The following is a 12,341-nucleotide window of genomic DNA, read 5'->3' on the forward strand; positions in this document are numbered from 1 at the left end:
CTGAAAGAGCCTGCATGTTGCCTCCTAGCATCTGACTTTGGGGAAATTGTCTTGAAAACTTTTATTTTTGGGAGAAGAATGGCTGAACACCTGCCTTACATTTCACTGCAGGAGTTTGGTATTTGCTTGCAAGTAGTGCCCTCACCTCCCAGACTGACAGCAGCACTCACTACTGATACACTGGGTGAGCCCCATGGCTACACCTCATGCTATGACAGGATGGGGTCAAGCATGCACAAAATCCACTCTTTGCACCTGTCCTGAGGTTATATCTGCCAGGTAGCCCAGGAACATGGACCTGGCCCCAAAGTCCATTTTAACTCCAAGGAAACCTTTTCAAGAGATCTGTGTTGCTTCTACCTCTCTTCTACACAATGCATCCACATTAGCACTTCAGCTTGGATCAGCAGTGCTGTGGCAGTGTTCCTCCTGACCACCCATCCTTATCATGCTTTGCTTCATGTGCTGGTACAGTCCTGGCATCTATCAACTGGACTCCATCCAGACAAAAGCCAAACAAAAACGATCTGGTGTAGGAGCACACTTACTGCACTACAGCTGCTAACATGAGGTCAGTCAATGTGACCAGATTAGAGCTGGTCTAAAATAAATCTCTGAAATACACAGAGGGCACACACTGGGTCCCCTGTGCCAGCTCCTCTGTGCTACAGATTGTCCCTACTTGTTCCAGGCCACCTGCTAATGTAGACACAACCCAAAGAGGCTGCACTGCTGCTTTCTAAGCCTCTCACTGCTTAAATGGGTGAATGGTGCCATTTTAGGCACCATATGGTATCCCTGCAGGCCTCCAGCTGCCACTCTGCAGATCAACAGCTCAACCAAATGTCTCGTGTCATATCTGGCAGCCCCACGCAAACATCTCAGATACCTTAGGGAGACTAACTGCTGTGGATGTCTATGTTTAGACAACTGAATACCATTTTATTTTAGCATCTATTCCCCTCTAGACCAAAAAAAATTGAAGCAAAAGAGATTAAAGAGGAGAAAGAAAATGCTTGAAATACTATGATGTGTTCTATGAAATAAAATACATGATATAGAATAAACAAAATAATAAAAATAGCATTTATTGTAAAATTCCCTCATTTAAAACTCTTTTTTTAATAAACTAAAAAGTATACAAAGCTTAATCTGACAGCAACAAAAGTATTGCTTTGTCCTTCAAGAAACAGATGAATTTTACGAATTGCATTTATTGTTCAGCAAGGGCTGAATTCACTGGCTTTAACAGAATAATTGCAAAGCTTGAGATTCAGTTTCTATTTGTGTAACTTATTGGCCTAATGCCCCAGATGCTCTGGGGACTGTAGCATCAGAGTCTTTGCAGGACCACGTCCTAAAGCTAGTAAATCAATAAATTATCAAATTACTAATTTTGCTGGGATAGTAATAAAAGAAACAGGCTTTGGCATGTTTCCTGTCCTGAGGGTGACTGACAGAGAGCAGTCCTTGTCTGTACCAGCAAACTCCTGGCATCCAGCATGGGCTGGCTGCAGATAAGCAGGGATGCTCCCTGGGCTGACCACACTCAGGACTGCTTGGCAGAGGCTGCTGGCCACGGGCCAGCACTGTGCCATGGCTTAACCTGCCAGTCTTACACAACAAAGACTATCCAAAGCAGAAGAAAAGCACATTTACCTGCCAAGGAACAGCCTAAATTTCTGAATCTGCATGGAAATACTTGGAGATTACGAGCCTTTCAAACACTTGAACAAAAATTCTGACCTCTTGTGGCCATCAGACTGTCCAGGAAAAGTTTCTGTGAGTTTCTAACCCAGGTGATGCTCTTGCTGGGTATGGGATGGCCATTTGTGCATTCCTGCTGCTCCTCTCCCAGACCTGCCTGTGTACTAGGAGGCATTGACAAACCTTTGACAAACATTTGAACATCTCTGTGGGTCCAGAGGAAGTCACAAATGTGATCAGAGGGCTGAAGCACCTCTCCTACAAAGGCAGGCTAAGAGAGTTGGGGCTGTTCAGACTGGAGAAGTGAATGCTTTGGGGAGACTTTAAAGCAGCTTTCCAATACCTAAAAGAGTCTTGTAAAGAAGAGGGAAGATAGTGACAGGACAAGGGGAAATAGTTTTAAACTAAAAAAGGGGAGATTTAGATTAGATATTAAGAAGAAATTCTTTACTGTGAGGGTGTTGAGGCACTGGAACAGGTTGCCTAGAGAAGTTGTGGGTGCCTGATCCCTGGAAGTGTTCAAGTCCAGATTGAATGGGCCCCTGAGAAACCTGATCTAGTGGATGGTATCCCAGCCCACAGCAGGGGGTTTGGAACTAGATGATCCTTAAGGTCCCTTCTAACCTAAGACTTTCTGTGATTCTGTGATTTGTTCTGAATGTAAAAGTGCAGTCCTTTTAGACACTGTAGACAAAAATCTGGCAGAAATGCCACAGAAATGGGAAGCATGGGAGTGATTCCGCACATTAATATCCTGCACATGGCACACAGCTTCTTGCAGACCTTTAATTCTAACAAAGATGTGAGAAAGGGAATGTTGGTTTTGTCTACCGTTCTCTGTTGTTCTCCTAGTCTGCATCAGTAGCTTTGGGTTATAGAAAAACTTAGACTATGAATATATTCTGCACGTGTGTAATTAACAATGTCTGATGTCAATTTATGCAGGTATATATATTATCAGCACCATTTCGAATACAAAGCTACACTTGTAAGAACTCAGCATCAAAACCCAGAAAGTCTGGCTTCATGTGCAAGTTTGCGTGCGGGACTCAGGACTGCTGAACAACGAATCAATATGATTTCACAGAAGCCATTTATTGTTTACATTACACTCTACTTATGCATTTTGCAACCACTGTACACGTGCTCACACACTACTTGATTGGTCCCGCTACCTTGTCCACACGCTCTGCACGCACTTTTCAGAAAATGTCACTGGTTCTAGTCCAGTGCGGCACAGTCCTTCTCTATTTCTTGCTGTCTTGGTATTCTGCTTCTCAGCTTCTTCTTTCCCAGTTTAGTGCAGTTTGTATTTCAGTAACCTCGATGAATTCCTGAGGGCTCTGACAAGAATAACTGAAGATGGTTTGGCTGGGGCACACTAACAGGGTTCAAATACATTACAACATTTGCGTAAGGAGAAAAGGCCAGTGGAGTTTCTCAGGCCCGGTTATCTTTTACCTACACAATGTTTAGGACAGGCACATATTTGCACCCTGATCATTCCTATGCAGTGGTGTCTTCTGGATGAGAATTTCCTCTATCCAGGACTGAATACATGAATGCTTTATAATTTCTAAAATAATTGGAGCATCTACAAGTGTGCATTTTCAGTCTGCATGTGTGGCAAATCCAAAGGCTGCTGAAATACAAATAATATACAAAACACAACAGCATCTATTTCTAGGATTTATAAATTTATAGAATGTATAAATTATATAATATATTAATAACATACTCAAAACCATTAAACAGTGTATGAATAAAATGTATTTTAGAAGTTTTTCTTTCTATCACCGTGTATATACAGACTGGATATAGGAATTACAGTACTGAGTATATTTTTATTTAGAAGATAGATTCATTGATAATTGCACTTGCTTAAAACAGGAAAGTAAATAAAAGTGCTTTAAGTCAAATTTACATTTTAGTTTGGTTTTTTTTTCTGAAACTGCAGCTTAATTTCTGACCTCACAAAGTCTTATCCATAAGTTTAGCTTTATACTTGGGAGTTAATAGTGAAACTAATGTATGTAAAAAATAAGCCTTTGCAGACCTGAAGTCTTGATGTAGCCTGCTTCCACATTCAACCTGTGCAAACACCCACTCAAGAAAGAAAAGTGAAAAGGTACAATCATTGCCATTGCTCAGAATTTCTGCAGTTTTTCATTTCTCATTCTCTCAAAAGAACACTAGTTCACATTAAAAATATTAATAGGACAGAGAAAAATTTTTGTAAAAAATATTTTAGTGATCATTTATAAGTTTTTAATTCAGGTTCCCCTCAGGTCTCTGTTTCTCATTTGCTGGCATTGTCTGGTTTCCCTCTGAAAATAATTGATATTTCAGTTGCATATATAAACAAGCTTGGACTTTATTACTTAGAGCCCTTGGTGTTTACTGGCACTCATTTACAACATGTTTTTTTCCAAGATGCCCATCACAGCAACAGCTGCTCATCCTCTATTCCAAAAAAACAGCACTGGGCCACTGGATTTTCCGTTCCTAAATGTTATGACATTGAATTACAATGAAATGTCATTTTATTGTTTTAGTGCTGATGATATTTCAGCATCTCCTTGGGCATCTAATGCTCCTGATGCAGTCCAGCAAATTTTGGTACACAATAGATTCAGGAACAGGTTCTCCTGGTGATGAAGATGCATCATGATAGCATCTCAAAATGTCCTGGTGTCAGAGAGCACTCTGAGGTACTTCGTACATGACAGTAGTATGTTTGTTTCTTTACTAACAATGCTGAATGATGTGAGTAGCATTTTGCCTTATACAGAAAAGTACAGTAGCAACCACAAAACAGATAACCTGCACAGATTACTGGTGAAAGAATAAAATAGTATTCAGTATTTCTGTGAGGCAAAATGCATCACTGTGCATTTCCAGGTACCAAAACCAGTGGGGCAATAAAAAGTATCTTTTAAGTGCTACTACACAAAAGTTGCTTTCAAAAAACACAGTGTTTCTTAATTAGTTGTAGCACTGTCTTGAGAACCTCTTCTTTGGAGGGGCTGGCATCAACCTCTTGGCATGCAGGATTCACCATCCTTCTGTATGACTCTTCAACTCTATTTAAAACAAAACAAGAGAAATTAAACTTCAAAAGGCAGGCATATGAAATGGCATTAGTCATCAGTCTCAGAAGACAGTGCTTGCACTGCAGAGACAGAGGATAGAAAATCTAATATGAAGCTAAGAATGAAATCTACTGCAAAGAGCAATAAACCATTAGTAACTATTACAATGTAAATCTCAAAGCATATAGTTTCCTTGAAATTGATTCCCAAAGCTCCAGCCACTTTAACATGGCATGGCATAAAGGCTTATCACTGTATACAGTCTGGTATAGCAGTAGAGTGGACAGTCTGCTCCTAGCACCTGAATTAATTTTTTCAGTTTCTGCTAAGGTATCTCTGAACTATTTGGCATTGCATTGTGTAGGTGTGCTCATTGACTGATCTCAGCTTTGACTCACTGGATTACAGAGTTGACATATCATTCAACCTCTTCCTCTGATCAACTAACTGGATAAATAAAAGGATGAAATACAGGATGAAAACCTCCTCACTTAGGCTATAAGCGTAATGCAGAGCTCTCTCACATTTAGCCTTTGAGGGTGTGAATGAGGATGTGAATATTATTTTCTATGTTCCCATAATGCCATTCAGGATGGAAGTCACAAGACAAATCAATGAAGATTTTGGATGTTCTCATATTTAGATTGACATAATTAACAGGTGGAAATAACTAAGGGCTTTCTGACAAGAATAAGTAACAGAATTAAAACATAAAAGCTTCTTAAATGTCAGTGTGTCCCCTAGCTAACTCATCCCTCTGCAGGTCCCTCTATATGAGCTCTGTGTCCACAGAGTTTCTGTCAAAATTAGGCAATCACAGAATCATAGAATCATAGAATGTTTCTATGGAATTGACTCTAAAGACCATCTAGTCCCAACCCCCCTACCATGGGCAGGGACACCTCCCACCAGACCAGGTTGCTCAAGGCCTTATGCAACCTGACTATAAACACTGCTAGAGTTGGGACATCCACAGCATCTCTGGGCAACCTGTTTCAGTATCTCACAACCCTCACAGTTAAAAATTTCTTCCTAATAGCTAACTTAAATTTGCCCTCTTTCCATCTGTATCAATTACTCCTTGTTCTATCTCTACAGTTCCGGGTGAAGAGTCCCTCTCTGGCTTCCCTGTAGGCCCCTTCAGATACTGGAAGATTGCTATGGGGTGTCCACTCAACCTTCTCTTCTCCAGGCTAAACAGTCCCAACTTTCTCAGTCTTCATAGAGGAGGTGCTCCAGTTCTCTTATCAACTTTGTGACCCTCCTCTGAACTTGCTCCAACAGTTCCATGTCCTTCCTATGTTGGGGACACCAAAACTGGACTCAGCACTCCAGGTGGGGCCTCACAGGAGCAATGTATAGGAGGAGAATCCCCTCCTTCAACCTGCTGGCTTTTGATGGTGCATCAACCCCCAAATCTTTCTCTGCAGGGTGCTCTCAATCACTTCTCCGTCCAACCTGTAGATGTGCTTGGGATTGCCACGACCCAGATGTAGGACACTGTCCTTCCCTTTGTTGAACTTCATGAGGTTTGCACAGGTCCACCTCTCAAGCCTGTCCAGGTTCCTCTGGATGGCATCCCTTCCCTCCAGCATGTCCACTGCACCACACAGCTTGGTGCTGTCAGCAAATCTGCTGAGGGTGCACTTGCTTCCACTGTCCATGTCACCAAAAAGATGCTGAATAGTATCAGCCCCAATAGCGACCCCAGGGGACACCACTTGTCGCTGTTTCCCATGTGGACAATAAGCCATTGACCACAACTCTTTGTGTGCTGCCATCCAGCCAGTTCTTCATCCACTGAAGTTCTTCATCCATCAATCAAATCCACGTCTCTCCAATTTGAAGATGAGGATGTCATGTGGGACATTGCCAAACACTTTGCAGAAGTCCAGGTAGGCTTTGTCAGTTGCTCTGCCCTATCCACCAATGTTGAATTTGTCAGGCAAAATCTCCCCTTTGTAAAGCCATGTTGGCTGTTGCCAGCGACTATTTTTAAGGTATATCATCACCAGAAATTTAAAACCCTAGAGGTAGATTTCAGCCTTGCTTGTAGATATGGAAACCAATATTCAGGTGTCTCTGCTGAGGTATCTACACAAACACTGGGTATTTATGTTTCCACCTTAAACAAAGACGATCTAATCAATACATTGGCAGAGCCTAGACAGAAATTCAGCACCCTCTAAAGTAGGATACCTAGGGTGACATTCAGTTGCTTAAGTTAATGCACCTAGTACTGCTTGAGATGCTCTGGACTATCTCATTTAGCTTCCAGTTCCTAGCCCAGAAAGTCTCCACAGGTTCTGCATCACATCTGTCACGCTCATATCAAAAGGCTTTAGATACTGAAGTTTAGATCACTGAGCTCCAAATGAGTGGTGAGGTGAATCACTTTGAAGGCTCCACTGAATGTATTGACTATACTGGTACCTGAGACACTTTGCATAACTAAGGAAATCTACAAGAGGACATTTAAATTTTATTCTCTTAATCTGGAGCTCAATTCCAGAATTTCCTGGGGAAGCTGTGTGTTTCAACTTCTTGCCTCCCAGTCCTGGAACTTTTAGGTCTCTCTCCTTCATGACCTCACTAAGAAAGGTGCTCAAATAAAAGCAGCAAAGCAAAATAGAAGTATTTGAACTCAAAGCTTCTTTACAGGACAATTAAATTCTACATCTGCATCTTTCAAACAGTTTCAATTAGACGTGACAGAATTTACTCTCCCTGTCAGCCATGAATCCTTTCCAAAAAAAAACCCAAACCAAAAGCTTATACAAAGGAAATTCTTATCCCAATAATGTGAGAGGCACGTTTGTTATTGGTCCTACAGGAGCCAAGATTGCCTCCAGCCTCGTATTCCCCATTAAAGGGTACCTTTGGCGAAACAAATTGTTAGCTTCCAACTCAGCTTCCTCCTTTGTTTTCTGCAGCCCCCGATGCTGAAGTCTCCGGACTCGTTCGTCAGGGTCAACAGTCAGGAGAAGAACAAGATCAGGTTTAAGCAGATCTTCAGGCCACTGATACACTTCATCTTGAACTGGTGGAAGATCCTGGACTTCTCCACTTGTTTCAGTAGCAATTGTGTAGGCAGCTGTGCTGTGCCAATATCTGTCAGGAAAACTCCAAATGGAGGGAGAGAAATTTTAAAGAGGACACTAATTCTTCAGTAATGTAGGAGACAGTTGCCACTATAACAACAAGTCATTAACAATGAGATAGGTGACACCATGGCTTTGAAGAGAAAACCAAGTAACAGTTCTGTGCTCTCCATTATTTCTTAACAATGATATTGCTCGGTGCACTATTCAGAGCTAATGTGAACTGTTAATTAAAACATTATGCAAAGACTGTTCCAGATACTCCTGTCAAAAGAAAGTCTCCTCATATATTGAGACAGGTCAAAGAAGAGATTCACTATATCTCAAAATACTTTACTCTGAGTCCCCTTTTTTGTGGTTCCTATCCTACTTCAAGAAACAGATTTGGTAGAGAACATGCAGTCTTCACAAACATGTGAATGAACACAGACATTACTAATGCTACTAATTTCACTTTCTTTAACATTTCACCACTACAAGGCACTGTGTTTGATAGATTTCAGTGGATTTGAGGCTGGTTGAAAATAGCACTCACATGCAAACAACTCTGTGTGTGTGTGTGTGTGTGTATTGCAGCAGGAGGTTACAGTACACCTACTGAAATAAGCCAGAGGGTTCAAAGTGCATCTAGACTTTTTATTAAAAGTAATATTGTAAGCTGCCTACACAGTTAGTGAAAACCAGAAATAACGCAAACAAACCCAAAAAAGTGGGAAGCATATTTCTGGCTTTACATTCACAAAGAGTGAGTCTACCTAAAACTCAGTCATTCCAATCCACCCATATCTCAGACACGTCTTAGAGACAGCCATGACCAGCAGCCCACAGTTTCCTCTGGTTTGTCACAAAACAGTTTTAGCTCAGGATGCACAATCTGTGCCTCCACTATTCCTAACTGAAGATGTAAGAACTTTCTTGTGTCCTAAAGCTAGTTAGGACTAGCTTTAGGAAGTTCCCTATTTTTATGTTATCATAAGTGTTACTCTTTAGAAGACATAATGTTTATCTGACTCTCTGCAGAGTGCTTCCAAAAAACCCCAATACAAGCTACAAAAAAACCCAAAACAAAACCCCTGAAGAAACACAATCACTGACTGCTTGTAACACTGAACAACTGTGTGATGGCACTGATATAAGAGGGCTTCTTAAGTACACAAACCTGTCTACGATCACAGGTGCCTGAGTGGATGCTTTTGCTATCTCTGAAGCCAGAATGTAGTTGCCCGCAGCATAAAATGCTCTTTTAACGAGTGTTGGCTCATCATCAAATACCGTCCTCCACTGGCTGATGCAGGCTGGTGGGGACCGCAGCAGAACACCATTCAGGGTGTCCTTAACAGCCTGGGTCACCGTGGTTTTGCCTACATTTACAGAAGGAAAGATTTGTTATATTATTTACCAGATACAACTGAGTTTTAAAAACTGAAAAATGCTCCTGTCTGTTCATGTGGAGCACAGGTTCTGACATCTGAATATGTAACCTGAGTATCTTGTCATAAGGTTTCCAGCGGAAACTGATTCTGAGTCTGGTTGCAGGAATTCCTCCCCTTCCTGCTCTCTGGGCCTTCCAGTACTTCCTTTCACCAACTCTTAGCCTTCACTCCCTTAAATGCATTAACTGCACGGCAATTTCTCTGTATAGTCATGGCAATTACCCTATATATTCATTTATAATATTTTTCTAGGTTGCAATTTATGTTAATGTTGTCATGCTGGTCATCCAGTTCTTTCTTTTTATGGAGATTTTCAATTCTCTTTAACTGACAAGTCAGAAAGCAAAGCTATTCAGAGGCAAGTAATATTTCTCCCTGAGACAAACTGCTGTCAGTTTCCCAGACTACCACTATTTTAGTTCATTTATTTGAAAACTCTCCAGTAAAAGTATGTTTCATCATCTGCACAAGAAATTTAACTTTCAGTACTCCACTCTGTAGTCTTTCATTTACATAGGTAAGGAATCAAACCACTGAATGTAAATTAACATACACTAATCTTTTACAAGTAAGGAAGAGAGATTGGCATTTATAATTACTAACTCCTTTTCTGTCACAGGAATCCAGGCTGTTTTTTTTATTATTATTTTATTTTTAAGCCTTATTCCTGAACAAAAACCATAGCAGTTGCTCTTTTCAACAATTTCTCATCTGTAGTTCTTCAACCATACATTGCTCTTACCTGTGGCATCCAGCCCCTCAAAAACTATGACGGGAAAACCTCCTTTTTTTTGGTGCTCCGGACATTTCTCCAGCAGGTCGAGTACTGCTTCAGCCTCTGGGATCCGTCCCGCACACTGCAAGGAGAGATCATGGAATCATAGAATGTCCTGGGTCGGAAGGGACCTTTAAAGACCATCCAGTCCAACCCCCCACGCAGTGCACTGGGACATCCTAAACTAGATCAGGTCTCTCAGAGCCCTGTCCAATCTGACCTGGAATGTTTCAAGAGATGGGACATCCATCACCTCTCTGGGCAACCTGCGCCAGTGTTTCGCCACCCTCACCGTTAAAAACTTCTTCCTTACATCTGCTCAGAATCTGCCCTCCCTTCGTTTGAAACGATTACCCCTCGTCCCCTTGGCACCCGCCCGTCGCACGGCGCTGAAGAGCCGAACGTCGGCCCCGCGGCCGCGGTGCTGACCTGGCGCAGGCGCTGGCGGAGGGCGCTGGCGGAGGGCGGCAGAGCGCGGACCACGGGCCGGGGGCCCGGTGACCCCGGGGCGCAGCGCCGCAGCATCTCCGGGCCCGGAGCCGGGAGCCGGGAGCAGGGAGCCGGGAGCCGGGAGCCGGGAGCAGAGAGCCGGGAGCCGGGAGCAGGGAGCCGGGAGCCGGGAGCAGAGAGCCGGGAGCCGGGAGCCGGGAGCAGAGAGCCGGGAGCCGGGAGCCCGGGGCAGGGGGCAGGGAACCGGGAGCCGGGAGCCGGGAGCAGGGAGCCGGGAGCCGGGAGCAGGGAGCAGAGAGCCGGGAGCCGGGAGCCCGGGGCAGGGGGCAGGGAACCGGGAGCCGGGAGCCGGGAGCCGGGAGCAGGGAGCCGGGAGCAGAGAGCCGGGAGCCGGGAGCCCGGGGCAGGGAACCGGGAGCCGGGAACCGGGAGCCGGGAGCAGGGAGCCGGGAGCCCGGAGCCCGGGGCAGGGAACCGGGAGCTGGGAGCAGGGAGCCGGGAGCCGGGAGCAGGGCGGAGAAAGGCGGGCGGAGGCGGAGGAGGAGCCAGCGGGAAACGAAACTGGCCCGGCCGTCCGGGAAAGCGCCGGTCTTCGGGGACCAGCCCGGAGCAAGGGGCAGCTCCTCGGAACGCCCTTCTGCCTTCCCCGCCCTGCGTGAGTGGCACCGGGATGAACGGACTCGGTCCCGCGGGGAATGCCTCTGTGCGCGGATGGGCGCCAGCAATCATGGGATGTAAGGTCCCGCCCGCCAGCAAGAAAGGGTCATATTCCCACGGGCTCTCGTGGCTGAATCCTGGCTATCTCCTAAAAAAAGAAAAAAAAAATTAAAAAAAAGAAAAAGAAAAAAAGAGAAACAAAAAAACCCCAGAAGTGCAAATATGCTCCGCTGCTTGAGACTGGCCCAAAATTGCAAATAAGCTGTAAATAAACTAAAGTGTTTTGTTGAGTAGCAGTGCCCAAGCACCACTGGGCTGTCAGGCATATCAGTAACTTGACCCCATTATTTGGCCACTCAGTGCCTTGATAACAAGACCAACAGACACAATTTTGGGAGCAAACCGGACATTAACAAGCCTGTTTTCATAACTTTGCAGTGGCCAATTTCAGCTTTCATCAGCTCAGAGGCAGGAACCAGAAGCACTGAAAACAGCAATAGCACTGAGTCTCATGACAGCTGTTATGAGTAACACTGCCCAAAATGTAGTTTTTGAGTTTTCAGAAGATGTAGCTTAAAATGCTGGACAACCTGCATCTCTGTAGAAAACTTTTCCTCTTTTTCAATAGTTGAAAAACTGCCACTTAGAGATATCTAAAGTTAAACTTCTGATGCATTTTCTGAACAAATATACTCTACAATCTATTATACTCTACAAGAAATTCCTTGGAAACTTGTCTTCCTCTGGTCATTTCAAAGACATGCACAAATACCTTTTGCTGTAACTGCAAGGAGCAGGGAGCAGCTCATAGGCAGTAACAGTTGCAAATCATCTGTACTAGTTGGAAACTGCCCATCCCGAAGAAGCTGGTGAAAGGCTGGGTGGAACTGGAAATGTAGCCTTGGAAGCTCTGCAATACAGTCTCAGCATCATGTATCAAAATTCATTTGGGTTTTTTTAAGGCTGTTTCATACCTGAGAACTCCAGCACCATTCCACATCACTCAAACATATGGCTATGGCATTGGGTATGGATACCAGAAGACACAGGGTAAAACACAGTTCATTATACAGGAAGCCAATAGATAGTTTTAAGACCATAATAATATGCACTGATGAAGAGTAGG

The 12,341-nt window shown here is 43.7% G+C and overlaps 1 protein-coding gene across 1 annotated transcript; it reads right to left on the reverse strand.

Annotated features, from left to right (window-relative positions):
• Positions 1-2,781: 2,781 nt before the first annotated feature.
• On the reverse strand, positions 2,782-11,287 carry CMPK2 (cytidine/uridine monophosphate kinase 2). The gene is made up of 5 exons (XM_039568611.1): positions 10,538-11,287; positions 10,076-10,190; positions 9,060-9,261; positions 7,677-7,910; positions 2,782-4,790 (listed from the first exon to the last, which is right to left on the reverse strand). The coding sequence occupies exons 1-5, from the start codon at positions 11,285-11,287 to the stop codon at positions 4,670-4,672; spliced, it is 1,422 nt and encodes a 473-aa protein (XP_039424545.1). The 3' UTR covers positions 2,782-4,669.
• Between the last annotated feature and the right edge of the window lie 1,054 nt (positions 11,288-12,341).

This window comes from Corvus cornix, chromosome 3 (genome assembly GCF_000738735.6).
Source record: "Corvus cornix cornix isolate S_Up_H32 chromosome 3, ASM73873v5, whole genome shotgun sequence".
NCBI lineage: Eukaryota > Metazoa > Chordata > Aves > Passeriformes > Corvidae > Corvus > Corvus cornix.

Coding starts and splice junctions, on each gene's coding strand:
- CMPK2 (XM_039568611.1), bottom strand. CDS start 11,287: ATGATTGCTGGCGCCCATCCGCGCACAGAGGCATTCCCCGCGGGACCG. Junction 7,911..9,059: donor GCACCTGTGATCGTAGACAG/GTTTGTGTACTT, acceptor TTTTCCTGACAG/ATATTGGCACAGCACAGCTG. Junction 4,791..7,676: donor AACAATTTGTTTCGCCAAAG/GTACCCTTTAAT, acceptor TGTTTTAAATAG/AGTTGAAGAGTCATACAGAA.